This window comes from Leptodactylus fuscus, chromosome 10, assembly GCF_031893055.1.
Source record: "Leptodactylus fuscus isolate aLepFus1 chromosome 10, aLepFus1.hap2, whole genome shotgun sequence".
NCBI classification, from domain to species: domain Eukaryota; kingdom Metazoa; phylum Chordata; class Amphibia; order Anura; family Leptodactylidae; genus Leptodactylus; species Leptodactylus fuscus.
In genome coordinates this window covers 54,317,351-54,341,079 of record NC_134274.1, presented here as the reverse complement: position 1 = coordinate 54,341,079, position 23,729 = coordinate 54,317,351, and the positions used below count along the sequence as shown (strand labels likewise).

Below are 23,729 nucleotides of genomic sequence, written 5' to 3'. Positions count from 1 at the left end.
TGTGTACAGGGGCCACTATGGGGTACAATACTGTGTGGAGGGGCCACTATGGGGAATAATACTGTGTGGAGGGGCCACTATGGGGGATAATACTGTGTGGAGGGGCCACTATGGGGGATAATACTGTGTGCAGGGGCCACTATGGGGGATAATACTGTGTGCAGGGGCCACTATGGGGCATAATAGATCGCGCAGGAATGCGTAGGAGGGGGTCAGTCATGGTCGTTGGGGGGAAGGGGGGGGGCCATGTCAAAGGTTCGCCATGGGGCCCGGCCATTCCTAGTTATGCCACTGCCCCTAACAGAAACATATACGCATAGAAAAGCTGTTACCAGGAAAAACACACGGACCCTTGCAGCTGTAATGAGAGTTGGACACAAGAATGACAACCAAATTGTTGATTTAATGGATTTTATTAAAGTATTTATGGGTAATGGAACAGTATAACAAATAAGAACAATACTCAGCCAATCTGTACTAGATCCTACACCTTCAGCCACCAGACCTGCGCAAGTAGCAGACAACTCCGTACTCTGGCAGCAGCCAGGTATAATGTGCAGCTGTAGGTTCCTACATTGCCTTTCCAGCCAGGCAGACTCTTCTCTGTCACTGCACGGCTCCCTCGCTCCTTAAAGGGGTATTCCCACCTCACATACTCATCAGTCTTTACTGCTGTAAAATCTTCTTTCTTCCTGGTTTCTCGCATCATTTGGTGGGCGGGGTTTCACATGCAACCTGCCGTTTAGCCCCGCCCCAAAATTTGTGTGTAGCTCCGCCCACCCATATTGGACTATGAAGTACAGGCAGCAGCAACTCCATTCTGTGCTACATACAGAGACTGCCTGTCTCTGCCATAATGAACACAATTGTATTAGCTAGCCTGATAACTGGGAGAACAGAAGAAATGAAAGCAGCTCCTCTCCCCTATCTGATAGCAGGAAGCTAGGTCACGTGGTGTAGACACAGGAATAGCTAGATACACAGGCTTGCTCCCTGCACTTAGCCCCTGCTCCCCCCCATCCCCTGAGAGCAGGCAATTACATCACTTGACTCATGAGCAGCTAAGTCAGGGCTGTGGCCACAAAGAATTGAATAAAGTAAGATAGTGGACAAACAAAGCAGTTTTGCTGAAACAGTGTATTTAGGAAAAGTCTTAAATCCACATAAACAAGCAGTATAGATAGGATCCTTGTGATGGGACAACCCCTTTAAGCAGAGACTCTCTGGCTATCCATGTTGTCCCTCTTTTTTGGATGACATATGAGGTGGAATGTGAGTATGCTTGCCTGTGGTTATGTTGGACAAACGGTGTCCATATTTTGTGTATGAGAGTTTGGGTAATTGTTTTGTATATGATCCCCTGACGATTGTGTTCCACAACATGAAATGTGCATGTTGGGATTTAAATCATCATTTCTTTTGTACCTGTGTGTGCTCTTTTGGTCTCATTATAGGGTACATTCTAGGGCTTGGTTATTTCAGGGTGAGGTTCTGATCGTGGTCCCATGTGAAATAGGGAGGGGACTCCGATTAAGGTTTTTAGGGCCAAACAGTGTTAAAACGCTAGTGCCGCAACCCGGTGGAGGTGACGGGAGGATGGGAGTAGTAGTGACTCTGAGGGTGCCACATGCACCCCACACTCCACATGCACCTCAATCCTACTCCAGGAACGGACTCAGACGAGGGGGGTCCTGCAGCAATACCAGATAGTGGTGGTAGTAGTAGTGTTTCCCCTGGGGCACTTCTAGTTGAGAGAAGGGACCTCTGTTCTCTGAGCCGGAGTGATGGTGTTCAGAAGGGCCCTGATGGTGATGCAGGCATGACTCAGGAGTCTAGGTTGCAGTATAAACCAGAGAATTCTTTATTAACTGGAACAACAGATAAATTAGCAGCTAGGCTCTTCTGGTCTGGAATAGTATTGTCTTTCACAACAAATCCAGGTTTTGAGATCCAACAATAGTTCAATTCTACAATTGTATTGTATTGAATTGAACAATTCTAGTATAGAGACCTGGTTGTGGGCGCTTCAGTTTTGTTTTTGCTGTGGAGTGACACACTGCCCAATAATAGTGATATGAGGGACACTAACAGCTCAGTGTTATGTGTAGGAAGTCTTGCAGCTAGGCTGCAGCCTCATGTATCGCCACTCATAGCAAGGCTTCCAACTGACATTTTCAGCAGGATAATGCTCACCCACACATATCAAGGGGACAACAGGAGAGTCTCTGCCAGATTGCAACTCTTCCTTGGCAAGCTCAGTGACCAGGTTCATCACTCATGGAGCATTTATGGACCAGATGGGATACCAACTTCGGCGCCTTTTGAATGTGCAACATCTACAAGTCCATCTGCAAGATCTGTGGACAAATCTGTCATAGGATTCCATACAGAACCTGTATACTCAACTGTATCTCATCTTGTATTCAGGCTAGAGGCAGGCCAGCAGTATACTAGAACCTACCTTCAAATGTACAGTTTTCTCCAATAAATCTATTGTTTTGCTCTAATATATGATATAGATATATAGTGAGAAGTTAGCTCGGTAGAAGTAGTGGTGCGGACCCTAAGGCTAAGTTCACACGTGAATTAGTCCAGAAAAAAAAACGATTCCTAATTAGGAAGCTGTTTTTGGACCTTGAGCCATTTTTTGGAGCATTTTCTGGAGTGTTTTTTTTTTGTTAAAAACCGCTTCAAAACACACCAGGTGGTTTTTCCCTCCTGGACAGTGAATGGACCGTAGAAAAACGCGTTGCGGTTTTTGGCAAAAAAACGCAACGCAGTTTCCGTCTCCCATTCACTTCTATTGACTTCCTGAGGCGGAATCCGCCTCAAGAGTGGTCATGTTGCTTCTTTTTTCCGCTAGTGGCATGTGAAAAAAATGCTAGCGGTCTTCATAGACCACCATTGTGAGGGGGCAGATTATGACGTGGATTCCACACCATAATCCACCCCCTCTGTGCCCGTGTGAATGGGTCCTAACAGTCAAGGCAGGAACACAAACTGTGCAGCAAACTGGGTTATTTAGAAAAAAATAAGAATATAAATAAACCTTGATTTCAGGCACAAAATGAGCAAAACAAAATAGAACCTTAACTTCGGGCAAAAATAAAACAAATTCCTGCTCGTCCGAGCGACTAACTAAACCAAAGTAATAATCTAACTATACGTCTGGCTTACTACCAGCCACATGAAAAACACAAGCACAAATTAGTCTCACCAGTCTCAGGGTTACAGGTCAGACTCAGCCGTCTGCCATAACTACTTTGCTACCAACAATGATCTGCTCCCTTTATTTTCCCCCGCTTGGCTTCTGATGCTATGAGGAGAATTAAGTACTAGACTAGAACACTGATGTCCTATGACAAACAAAGACATGGGGAAACAGTTGCTATAGGTGAAACCAGCTGCCAGCTAAGGTGATTTCTGGAGAACAACAATGCTGTATTTCTTGTTGATAACGTATATAGTTTTGTTAGGGTTGACATGATAAAGTTTTTTATTCTTGATTCATTCGTTATTTTCTCTGTAAGAGTCAGATGCCATAAAGTATCAATGTTATCAGACCAGAGAATCCTCTGCCTAGTACAATGAATTTACAACCTGGACTCCCATTTATACCTCCTTTTATCAAACACCATACGCACATAATGCGTGTGTACAACGTGTATCTCAAACAACACGCGAGGGGCACGGCCAGGAAACAAAACCGGCATTCATTGTCTTGTTCTAAGCTTTTCTTTGTGGGATTGTTATCATACAGAAGCAGAGTTCTCTAAAAGCCATCAACTGTATGCGCTATATAATGGTTGTCTTTATCTAGGATACAGCAGCTCTGAGTGCAACAAAATAAAGCAAGAGCTCAAGTCACATTTACGTTTTGGGAGAGAAGACGGAAAACAAGAAGTCATGAAACATCCAGGTGATCGTAAAAATCTTACTATTAAATTGTGTCGTAAATGAAATGAAATATTTCTCTGCATTGTTTACTATGGAGGACTCATGCACATGGTAATGATGGGGTATATTCATACATGGCAATATTTTCAGCGACTGTTCATATGGTCCAACAGAGCATTGTTTAGAGGTTGTATGGCTCCATACCAAGGCTCTGTACGTTTTAATTTTTAGTTTTCAAGTATCTTTATTGAGGTAAGTCAAGGCGAGACAACCTGCTATTTTTTCCCCATGTAGGGGTTTGCAAATGTACAGACCACTCAAGCACATGTGACTGAAATAATAAAATAAATATTGTGCTTTGTAAAATGGAACTAACAAACCAATGGGATAAGAAAAGATAAAGAGTGCAGGATAAGGAGTAGTAGCGATGTCTTGCTTGAGTTATTATCTATTAAAATCTTCCATGGAGTCATTCTGGATGGCTGAAATTTTCTCATAATTTTGAAGATTCGGGCTTTAGAGAGGATGTTTCATGTCCTATGACATTGGTGCTATAGACCACTAGAAAAGCTGACAGTGCACTGAATTTGGTGCACCGTCAGCTCTGCCAGTATGTGCTCAGTTGCAGTCAGTGGCGTAACTAGGAATGGCGGGGCCCCGTGGCGAACTTTTGACATGGTCCCCCCCCAACCAACACTGACGTCGAAGACCTCGACCAACCCCCCCCCCTCCTCCGCACTCTATTATGTCCCTTAGTAAGCCCTGCACACAGTATTATGTCCCTTACTGGCCTCTGCACACAGCATTATACCCAATAGTGGCCCCTGCACACAGTATTTTCCCCCATAGTGGCCCCTGCACACAGTATTATCCCCAATAGTGGCCCCTGCACACAGAATTATCCCCCATAGTGGCCCCTGAACATAGTATTATCCCCCATAGTGGCCCCTGCACACAGTATTATCCCCAATAGTGGCCCCTGCACACAGAATTATCCCCCATAGTGGCCCCTGAACATAGTATTATCCCCCATAGTGGCCCCTGCACACAGTAATATGTCCCTTACTGGCCCCTGCACACCAATGTCAGAGGACATGAAAGGTCTTAATAATAATAATAATAATAATAATAAATTTTATTTATATAGCGCCAACATATTCCGCAGCGCTGTACAATTTGTAGGGTTCAAATCCAGACAGAAAGATACATTACAAAGAAAATCATTTCACACAATGGGACTGAGGGCCCTGCTCGCAAGAGCTTACAATCTATAAGGTAGAGGGGGTGACACAAGAGGTAGCAGGGGCAGCATTGCTTATGCAGAGGTCAGACACTTTTGTAATAGAGGTGACTGTCATTGCATAAACATAAGACTTTATGAGCAGTCGACAGTCGTGTCCTGTAACATGTGGATGGAGCTTGGACAGATAAAGTTATCCTTAGATGACATCATATCATGTGGGGAAGTGTGGGAGCGGAGACAGAGGAGGGTTAAAGGTTTACGTTAGACATTGTGATAGGCCTGTCTGAAAAGATGCGTCTTTAGTTTGCGTTTGAAACTGTAGAAATTGGGAGTTAATCTGATTGTCCGGGGTAGAGCATTCCAAAGAAGTGGTGCAGCTCGGGAGAAGTCTTGTATATGAGCGTGGGAGGTACTGATAATGGAGGACGTAAGTGTTAGGTCATTGAGTGAATGGAGAACACAGGTTGGGCGGTAGACAGAGATGAGGGAGGAAATGTAGGGAGGTGCGGCATTATGGAGAGCTTTGTGGATGAGAGTGATAACTTTATATTTTATTCTATAATGAATAGGCAGCCAGTGTAGTGACTGGCACAGACCAGAGGCATCGCTGTAGCGTCTAGCCTGATAGATGAGCCTGACCGCTGCATTCAGAATAGATTGTAGAGGGGAGAGTTTAGTAAGGGGAAGACCGATTAGTAAGGAGTTACAGTAGTCAAGGCGAGAATGAATCAGAGAGACAATAAGTGTCTTTAGTGTATCTCTGGTAAGGAAAGGGCATATTCTGGAGATGTTTTTGAGGTGAAGGTGACATGAACGTGCGAGTGATTCAACATGAGGGGTGAAGGAAAGGTCTGCGTCAAACATGATCCCGAGGCAGCGGGCCTGCTGCCTAGGAGTTATAGTAAGGCCTGAGACTGCAATGGATATATCAGGGACAGATCTATTAGATGGTGGAAACAGTAGTAGCTCAGTCTTGGAGAGATTTAGGTCTTCTTTTAAGCCCAGATGTAGCCTTCCCTTTAGCTGCAATATGTATGTGAGCGGCCATGCATCTGTATTGGATTCATTTATGGGTTTGGTTCCTGCAATGTTGATGTTTGTCTGCTGGTAAGAGTATGGTTGGCAACTTAGGAACCAGGAGAAATGTGACTCGTGATAGAAGGAAGGAAATATGTGCCCAAAACAAGACCACGCTCTGGTATTTCCACCATATGTATAGAAGGGTAACAACTGGGGGGAGATGGATGAAAAGAAATTGTAAATTTTTTTGGATCCAAATAGAGGTATTTTAAGTGAAGTTTATACTGGAGTAACCTGATGACAGCCTTTGGCGATGGTAGGGCAGCATCCTAAATCCTCTTCCCATTTAGCCACAAATAGTAATTTGTTATTCTTTTGAGATTGGTTCACAATGGAGTATAATAGAGAGATATGTCCTATTGAGGTGATGCCTCACTGATTGCCCAAAATTTCCATTCTGAGGCTTCACAAATTCCCTCTGGTCTCTACTTCATGGTCCTATAAAATGGCCAAAAACTGTAATTAAAAATAAATAAATTATATGTAATTTTAGTACATTGTTAACAGAAAAACACTAGAGATATTCTTTATTGAAGGGGTTGCCTGGGGAGTTTAAATTCCCTTACCTAATCCAGTGGATGATGATGGACCCTGAGGTTCCAGCCTTGTGATAACCCCCATCCCCGTGTCATGTGATCAGAAGCCCCGAGTTGCTACTCCCCTTCCTCTTTCCCCAACCTCACAGCTAATTAGTTACCTGTCCTAAGGGGAATTGCTTTACTATAGCCAGCGGGCTCCCATTGTACAGGTGATAAAATACTTGTAAGACCGGGGTAAGGTGAGGGGGTGGAGCGCTGCTCTGATCACATGACCTGGGGGTCGTGATGAGATTGATATTCACAGGTCCATCATCATCTACCAGATAAGTGAACTTAAACATCTCGGACAATCGCTTTAACTACTAAATCACTGTAGACCACCAGGAGTGTGAGAGCAATATGATCTCTAACCCTGTAACCGCCATATGCTAAAATGACACAGTGTATGTTACAAGAGTAAGTGGGAGAATTTTTCATTTCCTTTATGGACACCAAAGCAATTGTCACCACAACAGTCGGGTCCTGGTGGTAAGGCCTGGTTCACATCTGCGTTCGGTATTCCATTCAGGGAGATCTCATGGGGACCCCCTAAATGGAATACCAAACACATTGACAAGCGGTGAGCTTATGAAAGCAGGTGGACCCCATAGATTATAATGGGGTCCGTGTGTCTTCCGCACATTTTCCGCGCGGTGTTCACACGAATCATGCGGAGAGGAAAGTACTTCATGAACTATGGTACTTTCCTCTCCGCATGACTTGTGTGGACACCGCACAGAAAACATACGGACCTCATTATAGCCTTTAGGGTCTGTGTGCTTTCATAAGCTCACCGCTTGTCAATGCGTTCGGGGTGGTCCCCTAACGCAGATGTGAACCAGGCTGACGCATTCCAATGTGTGTAATGGTTAGAATGTATCTGTAATGGTGGCGCCCTTTATCTCTCCACTTACAGCTTACTGACCTTGCGTATCGCGTTTCTGTCTGCATAATCTTGTAACTTGGTCATTTTACTGGACATTGCAGTTCTGGTCTACCAGGCACAGACAAATTACACAAGCTCAGGTGGGATGTGATATGGAAAATATGGTCATAATTAAGGCGTGATTTATTAATGACAAATTAATTCTCCCTGATTGTGCAGTTCTATTAAGCTTGATGAGTAATTTTATTAATCACCCTTGTGCTAATTGCAGACATGTACAGAAGGAACACTAATTATACAGGCAAGCATATGCAAAACAGCTCAAGCTGCTGAGATATGCAGAATATCTGGACTAGTTCTCAAAGTTTTAGGTTCAAAACTTTTTACTGAAAAAAAATCACTTAAGTTCTGCTTAAAAAAATAAAATAAAAAAATAAAGTTTCTAAGTAGAGGAACTTTGGATAAAGGCTTTACTCACACTACATTGAGTGGTATACAGAGAAGCTTTCTCTAACCACGAGAGTGATGGGACATGAGGGAAGAAGAATAAACCAGCATGTGGCAGCCCATAGAGAGTCCAACATTCCCTATGTTATCATCAGCAGTGAAATCACAAAGACCGTGTCGCTGGCCTCTTGATGTCAATCCTGCTGACGTCGTTTGAGCTAAAAAGTGAAATAACATGTAACATCCATTCCCCCCCCCCCCCGATTCCTTATTCACATGTTGCAAATTTCCATTGGATTTGGAACACATACCTTTTGAAGATCCTGAGTGTTAAGTAGTTCAGATTTTTTTTTAACCCATCCATTTAACCCCTAGAATAGATGAAGACTTCAAGCTGCACCCCAAAATAAGCTTAGTCTGCAGAATAAATACAGAGCCCAGACACATCACATACATACATACTATACTATACCTTACAGGGCACACAGTCTCTCACAGTCTTCTTCTGATCCTCTTCTGTGAAGCCCTGTCCTACTTGAGGAAGATATGTTCATGTGACCTTATTGCAACTGGTTCTTTTACTGCTCTTCCATATATTTGTGCCTAATCATTATCCTCCGCTGCAATTTTGTCAAAATGTGTGCCAAAAAATAAAAATGTGATGTGCAATAATCCCTAAAAATTTAAACATGTACACAAAAGCGAGAGCAGAGGTTATCTTGTCCTACCTTGCAGTAAGTCACTCATCTCACCTTAAGGGTGCTGCGGCCCTGGAGCATGTGCTCTATTATATTTTTAGCATGCTTTTGTAATGTTAGTGTCCAAACCCAGACTTGTAATGTCACAATATTCCCCATTATAATGCTATCCCAGCTGTGATATCATCGCCCTTGTATTATCACAAACCCTTTAATTTAATGATATGCCCTGGTGCTCTATAACAAGCCATTGGCCCATTTTTCTGACAACCCTCCTTATATCTTTGGTATTGACATTACCAAAGCAGTGATACTTAAAGAAAATACATCTTGCTTACAGCATAGACAGCCTGGTCTCACAGGTGTAAACCACCTTACTGTCTGGCACCTGTGCTACTCCCTTTCCCCAATCTGTGACTGGAGTCTTAAAGAAGTTGTGCAGATTCTGAAAACATGGCTGCTTTCTTCTTCTCTGGAAGTTACATCATGGCTGTTGGTCACATGGCAATGCCACTCCTCCATCTCATTGCAATGCCACACCCCATGTCTGTCTGACACCTTGATGGCACTTGGCAGTAATGTCAGTGACCGATTGCTTCACCCCAAGTGTGAGAAGGAGTGTTATCGAAGATTCTTCCTCCCAACTGCGGTCAGGCTGTATAATCAACATCAGGCTAAGCGAAGATCACTCTGCACAGAGAACTAAATGACCCTGAAGTCTTCTTTTTCTTTAGCTGCTGAGATTCCTAGTATTTTTCTCCTATCTGCTATCCTGAGATTATGTGTGTCTCCTTCTGTAATATATTACTTATTATCCTGTATCCGTATTATCCATTCCGCTGTAACACACTGAAATTTCCACATGGTGGGACTATTAAAGAAAGGATTATTTTATGAAAATTAATGGGATTGGGCAGTAGCATGGACATGTAACCAACGGACATGAGCTCACTTCCTGAGAAGAAAGACGCCATATTTTCGAAGTCCTGCGCAAATGTCAGCCAATGGCACTGATACTGCCAAGTACATTGATCTTTTGATGTCACTCCTATGACATCATATGTATTAGTGTCCTACATAGGATCCATATAGCCCATGTCTCTGGTGACCACTGATGACCCCCACCTTTACATTAAAAGTATATATGACCTAAACAAACATGTTGTGTATAAACTCCCCACTATCCAAAAATAGTGTGATTTTATCCCATACAGTGAATGCTATAAAAAAAATATATACCGCAAAATATAGCAATAAAAAGTGGTCAAAAAGTCATATATACCAAAAAGTAAATCTTGTCCCGCTAATAAAGAGCCCTGACATATCTCCATCAACAACACAGTAAAAAAGTTAAAGGTGTCAGAATATGGTGACCCCAGGAATCGTTCATTGTCAAAAAGCGAGCTGTATTTGTAAAAACGATAAAACATAATAAAAAGCAATATAATTCTGGTATCACTGTAATCGTAATGACCGACCAGACAAAGCAGCCATATCATTTTTACTGCAATGTGAATGTTGTAAAACCCAAATACAAAACATTATTATAGAATCGCGTGTTATTTCACATGGACCCCCCTCCCCCAAAACATTATATGTACCTCAAAATGTGCAAAATCCAAGTACCACTCATCACACAAAGAATAAGCCCTTTATATAGTTATGTCAATGGGAAAATAAGAGAAAAAGTTCTGAATTTTGGAAATCGGGAAAGGAAAATCTGGAAAAAGTTGCCGAGCATTAATGTACAAACTACTTGCGTCCTTAGAGGGTTAATAGAATTATTTTCTAAGTATATTTTAATATTTTTATTGCTTCTTGTCACTTTAATCTTTGCTCTGATTTCTGAACCTCCTCACTGGCTTCATGTTGGTAGAGATGAAATAAATAATGTAGAAGCCTCCAAAGTAATTAAAGGGATTCATTAATAGAAAGTGACGGCTTCAGTCCATTATTGGATTAAGTCGTGTTCTTATTACAGCGTAGAGTCGCCCATTAGCCATGATGCAGATAGCACAAGCAACTATTAAAGTAGGGCAGCGTTCACAAACTAGACAGCATATGGCAGGCAGGTCATTGGGAGATCAATGAGTCAATGATGTGGAGAGACCTCTGCATCTTCACTTTGCTGCTCCTAATCCCTGGGTGCCATGTTGGATGCGGCCGTATCCTCATGACAACATACTCTGATACTGAAAAGGTCATCACATATGCAATCATATCCGTTCTGATTTTTATGTTGTATCTATAACATGCTATACGCGTGTACATACATCTATACACATGGCCTTTGTTTATTTTACGAAGTTTACAGACAACTCACCTATGACTTTTCTCTTGCCTTATGGATTTCCATATATGTGTATTATATTACATGTTCCATCAATAAGCTGCATTCTACTGACTGAGTGGATATTACAGATGGGAATCCTCTAAATCAGGGGTCTCAAACTCAATTTACCCGGGGGCCGCTGGAGGTAGAGTCTGGGTGAGGCTGGGCCGCATCAGGTTTTCCCAAATGTTTTTTTTCTAAAAGTCGCCATATTCTGACAGCCGTAACTTTTTTATACTTCCGTGTACAGGGGTGCATAGGGAGTCTTTTTTATGTGCAGGACGGGGTGTACTTTTTACTTTTTTTACTTTTTTTTTTTTAGTTATACCATTTTGGGGAATTGCTATTGCTTTGATCATTTTTGATTCAAATTTTTATCAGAGGCAAAACAGTGAAAAAAATGGCGGTTTGCACTTTTGACTTTTTTTTTCCCACTACGGTGTTTACCGTACAGGTAAAATATTTTTATAGATTTGTAGAGCGGGCTTTTTGGGACACAGTGATACCTAAAATGTATGTCTTTCACAGTATTCAACTACTTTTATATGTGTTTTAGAGAAAGGGGAGTGATTTGTATTTTTAAAACTTTTTCAATGTTTTAAATATTTTTTTTAAAACTTTTTTAAATTTCTTTTTGCATTTATTAGACCCCCTATGGGTCTTGAACCCCAGGGGGTCTGATCACGAATGCAATGCATTACAATGCTAATGCATTGCAATACATTGCAAAAATTTGTCATTTCTTTTGCAGGCTGCATAGAGCAGCTTGCAAAAGAAAATCACTGCAGACCGGCCAGGGAACCTTTACAAGGCTCCCGGCTGTCATGCCAACGTGATGTCGGCCCTGGAGCATGCTCCAGGCGCCGGCGATCACCGGCAAAATGGCTTAGGTGCCTGAGGGGTTAATGCCCCTGATCGGTGTGGGCATCGACCGGAGGCATTAGCGCTGAGTGTCTACTGTGACAGTAGACAGTAGACACCCGGCAGCTATGGTGGCCGCCTGACTCCTGGGTGGCCGCCATAGTTAAAGACCCGGCGCCTGCCGGGGGCTGCAAACTATCATCCCGAGGGCCACGAGTTTGAGATCCCTGCTCTAAATACACCCTTTATATTTCCCATTCCTTTTCAAGGCACTCCTGACTTTGGCCCAAAAAAAACACAGCAAAATCTGTATCAAAAACTGCAGCGTTTCCGCAATGTGAAGCCTCAGTCTTAGGGTCCACTAGGAAGATAGTTAACCCAGAACATACTGGGGCAGATTTATTATGCCTTGCACATCAGTTTTGACATGTGGTATGTCAAGTTCCAGCGTCTGGGGATGTCGCACATTAGCCGGAGTTCTGGCAGATGGTGGCGTTGCTGGAGGCTTCGGAGGCTAGGAGCGGATACTGGGTACATTTGAGTACGTTTTTAAAAAACGTTGCACCACTAAATTGAACACGTGGGCCAGGCATGGAACATGTTGGAGGTTGGCAAGCTCCAGAGCCGCTACCAGGTTGCGGCCGTTATCACACACAACCATGCCTGGGCCCAGGTGCAGCGGCGAAAACCATGTTGCCATCTCATCGAGGAGGGCATCACTCACCTCGGAGGCAGTGTGCTGTCTGTCCCCCAAGTTGATGAGCTTCAGCATGGCCTGCTGACGTCTCCCCACGCCAGTGCTGCAGCGTTTCCAGCAGGTAGCTTGGGTTGATGTGATGGCAGAGGAGGAGGCGGAGGGTGTTGGCTCAGAGCCTCTGCCAGGGATGTTGGGTGGGGAAATGAGGTAGACCGCCCCAGATTGTGACCCGGTCCCAGCCTCAACTACATTCACCCAGTCTGCCGTCAGTGATATGTAGCGTCCCTGTCCGCATGCACTTGTCCACGTGTCGGTGGTCAAGTGGACCTTTGTGCAAATCGCAGAACTTAGGGCCTGCCTGATGTTGCATGACACGTGCTGGTGCAAGGCGGGGACGGCACAGCGGGAGAAGTAGTGACGGCTAGGGACGGCATAGCGAGGTGCCGCACTTGCCATCAGGTCACGGAAGGCCTGAGTTTCCACAAGCCGGAACGGCAACATCTCCTGGGCCAGGAGTTTGGAGATGTGCGCGTTTAAGGCTTGTGCATGGGGGTGGGTAGCGCTGTATTTTTGCCTGCGCTCAAAAGTCTGGGAGATGGTGGGTTGCTGTGAAGAGGCTCATGATGGTACAGGAGAAGGAGCTAAGGCAGGAGAAGGAGCTGAGGCGGGAAAAGGGGAGGATGAGGGAGAAGTCTCCAAAGTGAGGGGGACACCCCTGAGAAAAGCTGGTTTGCTTGTATATAGCAAAAAGTAACTGCTGTGGATTCCTGCTATTTTTTTTTATTTTTTTTGGGGGGGGGGGACACCCCTAACAAAAGCTGGTTTGCACGTATATAGCAAGAAGTAACTGCAGTGGATTCCTGCTATTTTTGTGTGTGTGTGTGGGGGGACCCCTAACAAAAGCTGGTTTGCACGTATATAGCAACAAGTAACTGTTCTGTATTCCTGTTTTCCACCGTCCGTGGAAAGCTGGACTCCTGTCCCTACAGTATATAGCTCTGAGAAGAGCTGTTGTTGTTGTTGTTCTTCGCTTTTTCCCTGCCTACTAGAAGCTAATGCCTATCTAGCCCTCAGCAGATATGTTTCTCTCCCTATATCTGACTGCAAATCTGGCGAATATGCCGGCGGCTGTTCTTATAAATGGGAGGTCACATGTTTTCGGCAGCCAATGGTTTTTTTCAATTTTTTTCAATGCAAGAAACGCGCATGGGAAGGTGGGAGGGGATACAAATTTTTACTGCATATGCCGCGTGGTATTCGATTGGGAACGAATACCCCGAACGGCCTGATATTCGATCGAATACCTATTCGATCGAACGGTGTTCGCTCATCTCTATTGCTTATCAAATTTTCAGGTGCCACAGAACCTTTTTGAGGGCAGCACTCCATGAATGACTGTTGTACATGGCGCAGCAATGCTGCTGCATCATTCTTAGCTCTGGTGTCCAAACACATATTCAAGGGGCACACTACTTTTGTGTAAAAGTAACATGACATATAACAAAGGGGCGTGAAATGAGGGTATGATTATGCCCCTAAAAATGTCAATTCTGCACATTTATTCCTTTGCTTCTGATTTAGATGATCTGCTACTGTCTGTAATTTACTGGTTTGTGTCCAGTCTACAGTCACATTTTTTACAGTAGCCACTGTCTGATCAACTGGGTCAAGATCTGGCCAAGACCATACAGTCTTGCCGTGGCCTTAGACTCTGCCAGGGAAGTGAGATGTAGGCAGCTTGTTCTACTGCTCTCTGTTATCTGCCAGTTCCAGTATATTTTGGGAATTGCCTTGGAGGCATTGCTATAACAGGAGACATTAAATGCCAAAAGGTCACTGAAAAAGAACAATAGTAACTCCAATGTATCAGCTCTGTGTTTGATGTTGTGATGATTTTTCTCTTTTACGTTTGTGTTGGTTGTTCAGTCATTTGCATGTTCTTCTCAGCAACAGTAGAGTATAAGGGGGGAAGCAGATGCTATAAATGGGGGGAAGCATTGAATAAACTGCTCTCCTAACACACAACCTGCTATTCCTGTGTTGGGGTACCTTGATATCACCAGTTCAGAAAGTTACAATGTGCGTAGGGTCTAAGACCACTTTCCAAAGGCTGTTATATGCCCACATTTTCATGTGGAAAGAATGGACCGATAGCTGGGTTTAGACGGATTCCCAGGAAACCCTTGGTCAGTGTAGTTGAGCACTATCCTGCTGAAACGTGCCTACCATGAGAGGCAACACATGTGGCAGCAAGATGTCCTGTACATATTACTGAGCTGTTAGTGTTCCTTGCATCGCTACTTGGGGTGACTGACTGTTGTATGCGATGGCTCCCCAGATCATCACACCAGCAGGAGAGGCCTGAGAACCTGGATTTGTTGCTAAAGATGATACAGTTCTAATTTGTAACAGTCCAAGATTCTCATTCACAACACCATTGCAATCAAAGGTGACAGGGACTGTCTGTCAATGGCAGGACGTGTAATGGGCACCGTGGGTATGATCCGGGTAGAAACAGGAATGTGTAATGAAGCTACCTGTGTGTGGATGCTGGAGAAGGAAGCTGTGGGAGCTGCTTCTGCATATCAATGGATCCTGATCTACTGATCCTCTCTACTGGTGGTCTGTCTGGGTCACCTGGAGCCCATTTTCTGTGTGTTCATGCCCTCACTTAACACTGACAGCTACTTAAGAACAGCCTAGATGGTGAGCAATTTGTTGAAATGATCATCTTTCTCCCAGGCCACTTCTCAAAGTCTACCAATATTGAAAAATGTCTTTGAGTGCTTCATAGGATCATGTCAACAATGTATCATCAAGAGGTGAACAATCCAAAAGTAGCCTCTGAGAACTTTTATATAGGGCAGCAGGGGAAGTACTTCTACGCCCTCTTGTGGCAACACCCAGTGTTTAATCGGTCCACACCTGTAATCCTTTACATATCTGCCTGTGGCATAACTACTTTATGGAGTTTTGTAGGAATCTGACATTTATGTCTGGGTGTGTTTTTTTGTCATTGAATTAAAAATATATAACCAATGTCATTAGTTATTGATGACCTAAGCAAACACAAATAGGAAGGACAAGGATGTGTGGTGATGTCTGTAATTGACTAGATTTGCACATAGAACAGCGAAGGATCTTACATGCTACTTGTGACGTATCGGGCCGCAGCCTCTCAGTAATGACCTCAATTTAACATCTGTCTGGTTGGAGTCAATTATTTCGCTATTGTTGGGGGATTATCGAGCTTCATTTAACATGTTACATCTTCTTGGAGGGCTAATGATCTGTTTACTAAACTCTACAGTTTGGGTGTCAGTCCAGCAGAGTCCAGACAAGGACTTGTAGCCGCTCCCTGGAATGGCTGTATAGTTCGGTAGTGAGGACTCTATTGTATACTATGTAATTTTATATAGATACTTGACATATCCTATTATCGTGAAAACAATCACAATATGGTCCATCAGATGGCTGTGGTATTGTACAGAACACCTGTAAGCAAGAGAAGTATCTATAGGTGTGTGGTACAGACCCATAAGGGTTTTACTCGGTCCCATCATTCATTTAGCCACTAGGAACCCCAGTTTGGGCCTTGACCGATCACAGTGTTATGGCATATTAGTGATGATACTATATTACACGATGGGACTAGTCCTTTTCTCAAAAGTGACAAAAGTCTGAAGTACTTCCCCCTTTACGACTCATGTACATGTCAGGGCCCTTTGGACAGAGCTCATATGGCTTTTTAGTAAGGAGCTGCACAATCTCAGTACATTGCTATACGCACCAGGCTCTTGGTATATATGGAGATATCTTACTCAATATATATATGGAGATATCTTACGTATGGGGTCTGGCAGAAAAAACCCTCTATATATAAATAGAAGTTTATGGAAGTACAGTAGAGGCCTCATCAATTATGGCAGCCCTATTATGGTTCCATTTTGTATGCAAGTCCTTATACTTCCATGTGCAAAAACCCCTTACAATTCAAGTATTCTCATTGTAACTGCACAAAGTCATCAACGTTAGGGCTGGAGATACACATTGTGGAAAAATTATCTGAAATACTAGGCATGAAAAAGTCAGATTTTTTTTTCCTCTGTTACACCACCCTTATCTCTTCTCTGAAAGTGGGTGTGATATAGGTGACCCTACCAGATTTCTGATCATTTACATCAGGGCTATCAGCTAATGTAGATATCAGTGTAGGCACTTGGCTTGGTAGTAGGTGTGCCTGATTTATTATGGTGAGTTGCGCCGACCACCAGTGCAGGGAATATAATGGTTGGCGTTGAAAATATCTTCATAAATCCATTGTGTTTTTGTTGCTTTTTAATGCAGATTTTTTCAGGATTTTTTGAGCCAAAGTAAAGAATGGACTCAGGAAAAAGGAGAAGTATTATGTGACGCTGTGTGCCCACATTGTAGAAACATGCTTTTTTTTTTTTTTTAATGGATTTTGTTGTGTGTTTTTTTTTTTTTTTTTAAGTCAAAACTGGGAGTGGATTGAGTAGAGGTATAAGAGTTTCCTATGTATTTCCAATTAATTTTGTAGCCCTTCTTGGCTTCGGCTCAAAAAACGCAGTAAAATCTGCAACAAAAAAGCTGCGTTTCTGCAACGTGGGCCTGAAGTTTTACAGGTACTGTAAAACACAGCATTTTTTTTGCAAGGGCCTTCCACCATGGCCAAAACGCTGCCTGTTCGCAATGTGGGGACCTGGTTCACCAACTTTCAAGTACCACTGTAAGTCTATCCTTTACATTTCCTACTCCATTTGACTCCAGTCCTGGCTTTGAGTTTTCAGTGCAGCATGTGTGGTGTTTTTCTGAGCCAAAGAGTAGAATTTATTAAGGCCTACTTCACATGACTGTGCTTTTAATCCACAATTGCAGATCAATGTACAGATACATGCATTCTACAGGCCCATATACATTGTCGTAATTTTTAAGCTGTGTGTCCATGTCGTATCCACGACCGCAAATTATGAAGCATGTCCTATTTTTGTCCACATTTGTGGAGCAGACAAATGTATAGAATCATGCAGGTCTTTTTGTGGATCTGTGTTTGCTGACGACATACTGATGTGCTTTTTGTGGGTCAGTAAAAAACCACTACCGTCATGTGCTGGAGGCCTAAGACTGTCATTCTGTACACCAGTCTTAATGAAGTCCCTGACTGGCACTAACTACACTTGAATCTTCATGAGGCTCAGTTTTTTTAAATAATTCAGGCACACTCCCATGCATCAGAATTGATTTCTTCTATAACTTGCTCTAGTTTTGTGGTGTAAGTTATAGTTAATTTATAGGGCCATGATGTCCCTGCCCTGGGCAACCTTGTTCTCTGTCCTGCTCACCCGCTTTCACAAAAGAGGGAAAGTTTGCTGCAAAAAGAGGGAAGTGGTTCAGCTTTGGCGCAAAAGTGTTTCCTTGTGCCAAAGTTGTGCAGTAACCATTCCCACCTATGTCAGAAAGAGAGGGCATAGCAATTTCCCCCCAATGTGTGTCTTCAGTCAATGACGTCAGAAGATTCAGTAGAGCATCTAACCTCTAGAAGAGCCAGACCCTCACTTCTCTACTATGCATTATTTTATTGCCTGTGTTCTTATGTGTATATTATTAATAATAGTAAGATGGATAATGTAATTCCATTGCTGGCGTTTGCACATAGAACAGTGAATAACCTAGGCTGCTACTTGTGGCGTATCGGGTCGCAGCATCTGATTAATGACCTCAATTGAACATCTGTCTTGTTGGAGTCAATTATTTCTCAAGTGCATCTATTGTTGGGGGATTATGAAGCCTCAGTTCACATGTTACATCTTATCCGAGGGCTAATGATCTGTTTACTAACCTCCAGTGTTTGGGAGTCCGGCCAGTGACAATAGTCTTGATGAATCAATTAAGAGTGTAAGGGTTACAGAACCTGTAAATATGTATACTCCATGTATATACTGCTGCACAACTATCTTCCTGTGATCCTATATACACACATACACAACATAATAGGTTTTATCATCTGTAAGCTTTGATCATGTCCATTATATAGTAACTCTAAGAGTCACATGACCTGTGCACTGTAATCACTAGTACTGTATAGAACAATAGGCCCAGAGGACCCGCACAGATTGTTGTGCTTCATGGCTTATATTAGTATTAGCTATGAATGAATATTCCCTGACTGTGTTGTACCAGTAGCATCAGTACAGATGGTCAAGTCTTCCCTGGGCAGCTTCACGTAAACGTTCCAGCAGATACATGCTGTATACTTCCAGATTTGATATATTTCCCAGAATTCTAGCGTATAGTTCCCAGGGTGGTAATGAGCTGGTATGGGAGCTTAGGGACGCCTGCCCACCTGCCACCATCTGTTTAGCCCCCTACATACACTATATAAATGCTGGACTTTTGCAGACAGTATGTTAAAATTATTAATGAAGGTACTTGGTCCACTGTGAGATTACTAAGCAGTGAAGAAGACCTAGAAAATTCACATTTATAGACTGAACCAAGGCATATCATACACAAATATCGCAGGATGTTTTAAGGCTTTTCCATCTGCGTTCTTACTCTGGTGAAACACTTCTTTGTGGGTGAAGACATGAAGTCTGCTTCAATGCCTGATGGAGATTCCACTGACGGAGAATGCCAGGTACAACTTAAGGGCTCCCCAAAATGCCCACTAAGGAGTATGCCAGCCAGAGTGGAAGGGTTAACCAAGAGGAGACTGGCTGCTAATGCCCGGGAGAGGAGGAGGATGCAAGGACTGAATACAGCTTTCGATAGTCTGAGGAAAGTGGTGCCACAGTGGGGAGAGGACAAGAAGCTCTCCAAGTACGAGACTCTACAGATGGCTCTCAGTTACATCATGGCTCTGAACAGGATCCTATCAGAAGCAGAAAGATATAGAGACGGAGGGGACTGGTCTACTCTCCATCACTATGAACAATTCCACCAACACCACTGTCAGAGTTACCTGGGACTTGGCTCTCCAGATACGTGCGATCACTTCCTTACAGAATCCTTTTCCCACTGAACTGATGGACACTTGAAAATGAAGCATGAGAAGTATATAGTGATGAATAGGTCACCCTAAAGGCAAGGATACGGTACTATGAGAACATTTCAGCACAGTTCCTCCTCTTTGTAAAAAGTTTTCTTGTCCTAATATGCTTGTCTTAGAGATAAGTTGGAAGTAATTTATATATCTTTTAAGAATTTAGGTCTTAAAATATAATGTAAAGCATATTTTCCTGTAAAGTTTGGCACGACCTATATTGTGATTGGTATTTTTGCATCGATTGTTTTATAACCTTGCACTACATGTCACGCAGTAGCTCTGTACATCCTTCTAGGCTATGACTGCATTCATAGTAAGTTACAATGTAACAGCTGTTAAGGGATATTTGTCGCAACTCGTAAAACATTGGGTATAACAGAATGACTATATGGTGTATAACTAGACTATCTTTACGGTAACTGATGTTCCACAAGGTACACTTGAATTTTTTCACTTTTGTGCAGAAATAAAGATTTACTACACATTTCTTTATACTTTGTGTCATGGATTTTTTTGACATACGCATTGAAGCAGAAAACAGGTAGGTGTAAGGGAATTTGCATGTACATTAGGCTGCTTTTACTGAATCGGAAATGATGTGGACGAGTGAAAGATTTTATACGCTTTAATATGTTCTGACTTGCACACTAGATGTCAAGATTTGTTTATTGATAACGCCTTGAAAATTTTGCACATATCTTATTTGCAAGGATCCTTATAGTAGCAGTCAAAAATACCGCTGAAGATTGCAGGCTGTGTTTATTGCAGCGAGTGAAAGTTGCCATGATCATGACACAAATTTTTTTGCTATCCTCATGTAGTAGCGACTTGAGAAATGCATTCACTTTCTTTAACAGCCTTTGATATCCTGAGATTAATCTGAAGCTGTAATAGTGCCCCCAGCTTAGTGTGTAGGACCCCATACTGTATATCTGTATACCTGTGAGGTCATGTGGAAGTTTTGACTGGCATATTCCATACAAATTCAGCAATAAAGAAAAAACATGGTGGCTTGCTACCTCAAATGCTTCTGGGGAAAGTAGCTTTGTACCTAATTCAGAGTATATGGCAGGACAAAGATGCTATATGGCTGTACTATAGAGGGACAAAGAGATGCAGTGTATTGTGTTAGTTTGCTACAGTTTTCATTGTTACGATAGTGGATCAAGTCTCCATAGTAGAACCCAAAGCTTCCAACATGCCTTAAAGTGGTGAGAGTTTTACTTTAAGTGATCAACACAAACAGGGATTTCCCAGCGTTGTCATCTTCACATTGACAGAACTGGAGCTGAACAGCTGCAAATAGTAACACAAGTAAAATATTAATGCGGAAGAGTATGGTTATTGGATAGAAACCAGATGGTCATAGAATGAGTCTAAAAATATGCACTATGTTGCCACTTTATTCCATATCATCTAGGTTTTCTCTTAATATAGACAAGCTTTGAAGGATTTCAATACTGGGAGATGGCACAAATAACTTAACGCATCTACAGTGTCAGTCTCACTACATAACAGTGAATCCGGTAAATACAAATAATACACGGTGTAATATTAATAAAACATCTATGGATCTTTATACTGTCTAAGAACATAAATTATTAAATAGGGTCCTACAGATCAAACCGATCACACTGTCAGTGACACAGCTAGCCAAATCTGTGTGTATTACTGGTGCGCACAGGTTATACAAAGGACAAATATGCTTCAACCCCCTCCTCACTATTCGGCTGTTGCCCATTCATTAATAAAAAGTTTCCACACTTTCCACATTGTTACTATCCCACATGGGCAGAAAACTAAATAGGTTATTAAAAAAAAATGAAAAAATTATTTGTAAACTTTCCGGCATTAATTTCTTCACAGTTTTATTTTTACTGTAGCCAGTCGAATTCACAGCTCCTCACTTTCCACCACGTTGCGAGCTTGTGACAAAAAACTCAGTGGCGTTTCCGGGTATGAGTTGAGAATATCCAGGCTTGGAGAAGAGAATGTTGAGTAGCGAGAAGGAGCGGGCCGAATCTTTTTAATAGGCTGAGGGATCTGCTGGTGCCACTGAGCTAGAAAACGGAAGAAAGGGTTATGGTATGAGTGGGGTATGTATACTATTAGAATTGTCAATGTACTGATGCCAACACTACATGTTGTAAAACAAGTGACTGCAGCAGTCCCATATAAATGAGGAACAACCTTATTCAATTTATATGAAGATCTGCAACTCCAGCTCTAGGTGCTTGTTCACTGATTCCAGCACAGTTGTGGTGGCTAGAGAAATTGCAACTGAGCTGGAATCAGTTGAACGTCACCTTCTTGAAGGATGCAAAGAGTTGGAATTAGTGGATGTGGTGAAAGTCCTCATTAAACTGGTTCTGTGGGCTAGAATGAGGATGATTTATGCTAAGGATAGGTTATATCAATAACACAACTGATTATTGAAGATGCAAAGTGTTGGATCCCCAGCAGTCAACTGTTCTTAGCAGCTGATACACAGAGAACAGAGCAATCTGAATCCTGCTCTGTTCTCTGTAATAGTGGCCAGACCTGGGACTGCAGATCAACCCCCATTCACTTGAGTGGGAGCTAAGCTGCAGTGATGCAGTTCAACCATTATACAGAGAACAGAGCTATCTGCATCCTGCTCCACTCTGTGTATCAACTGATAAGAATAGCTGATCGGTGAGGGTGCTAGATATTGAACCATCACTGGCATGATACTGATGGCTTATCCTTAATCATCAATCTGCAGATGTATTCTGCACGTAGAGGTATTGCTGCCTATGGAGTTCATGGGGTGTGGCCATTCTCTTAAGGCTGTATCTCAATAAAACCACTGATGATATTTTGCTAACATATGTTGTTCATTTCCAGTTGATAAGGGTCCAACCATTACACAGCATCTTTAGGAGAAGTTCTCAGGAGACATTCATCGATGGCACATCCTAGAAGTAAGTCATCAATGTTCTTACTGAGACTACATGTTTACGTTGCTATGTGGATACAAGCACTTGTAATGTATGACTGTTACAACACTGATATTTATTGTATTTCCATCAATCCCTGCATGTGAAAATCTGAAAAGAAACATACTCATTACAATGTGGCTATTCACATGTCCTAGTTATGGCCATTTTCACTGATCTGTCAATAGACTCATGTCTTTGATGGATCTGTGAAGAGGTCTCAGATGGCTGTTATGCATCCATTTGTCACATTTATCGATTGTTATGTGAATACAGCCTTATGCATCCTAAAATGTATCACAAGTGTGTCTTTCTGGAATTTCTTTTTTTTTTATAGCTTGCATGTGAACCTACCATATATGTCGAGTCTAGCTGTACATGATACAATTCCGGCCTCATTCTTTGCTGACAAGGTATACCATCCAGCATCTTCTTTCTTGGCTGGCTGGATTAGAAGACACACGTATCCGGTGGCATCCTGATGCATACTGAAAACAAATGTAAAAAAAATCATGTAACTACAGGACTATACAACACGCACATTCAGGATCTCTGACCACTTACACAATGCAGTCAGAATTCAGATTTTTAGCTCAGGCTTCATGCAGTTTATTAGCATCCTGGATAGCTGGTATATATGGTGGCTGTTTTCTCAGCTACTGAGCAATGCACTCTTTATAATTAGATATAGCACGAGGCCAACAATATATGACCTCCTGAACATACATACAATGTACACAAGCTGTTAGTCTGAGACTAGTTTGTGCTAGATTTTAAAACCTGGCTTCACAATAACCATTTCCATTAATAAGTCCTGTACATCACGAATGAATGTCATTACCTCTGTATGCAGGCAGCAAGCATTCTCTAACCTGTCTTCACTTCTCCAGCGGCCGAACCCCATCAGTATGGATCGATACAGGCAGATTTGAGCAGCAAAGCTGCATACAGGCCGGCAAGCATCGGTCATATACATTCACAATT

General features: G+C 42.5%; 2 protein-coding genes across 3 annotated transcripts in view; one reads left to right on the top strand and one right to left on the bottom strand.

Annotated features, from left to right (window-relative positions):
* The first annotated feature begins 19,326 nt into the window (after nucleotides 1-19,326).
* On the top strand, nucleotides 19,327-19,761 carry ATOH7 (atonal bHLH transcription factor 7). The gene has a single exon (XM_075288144.1). It carries the CDS (start codon nucleotides 19,327-19,329, stop codon nucleotides 19,759-19,761), a length of 435 nt encoding a protein of 144 aa, XP_075144245.1.
* Nucleotides 19,762-21,156: 1,395 nt separating this feature from the next.
* MYPN (myopalladin) overlaps nucleotides 21,157-23,729 on the bottom strand; it is a 123,745-nt gene continuing 121,172 nt past the window's right edge. For both annotated transcript variants that reach the window (XM_075258159.1, XM_075258160.1), the window contains 2 exons: nucleotides 23,100-23,233; nucleotides 21,157-21,845 (listed from right to left, as the gene is read on the bottom strand). In XM_075258159.1, the coding sequence (XP_075114260.1) occupies nucleotides 21,679-21,845; nucleotides 23,100-23,233 (301 nt within the window). In that variant the 3' untranslated portion in view covers nucleotides 21,157-21,678. The remainder of the gene's footprint in view (nucleotides 21,846-23,099; nucleotides 23,234-23,729) is intronic.

Excerpts from the sequence above, each read along its gene's own strand:
- ATOH7 (XM_075288144.1), top strand. The coding sequence starts at position 19,327 with ATGAAGTCTGCTTCAATGCCTGATGGAGATTCCACTGACGGAGAATGC.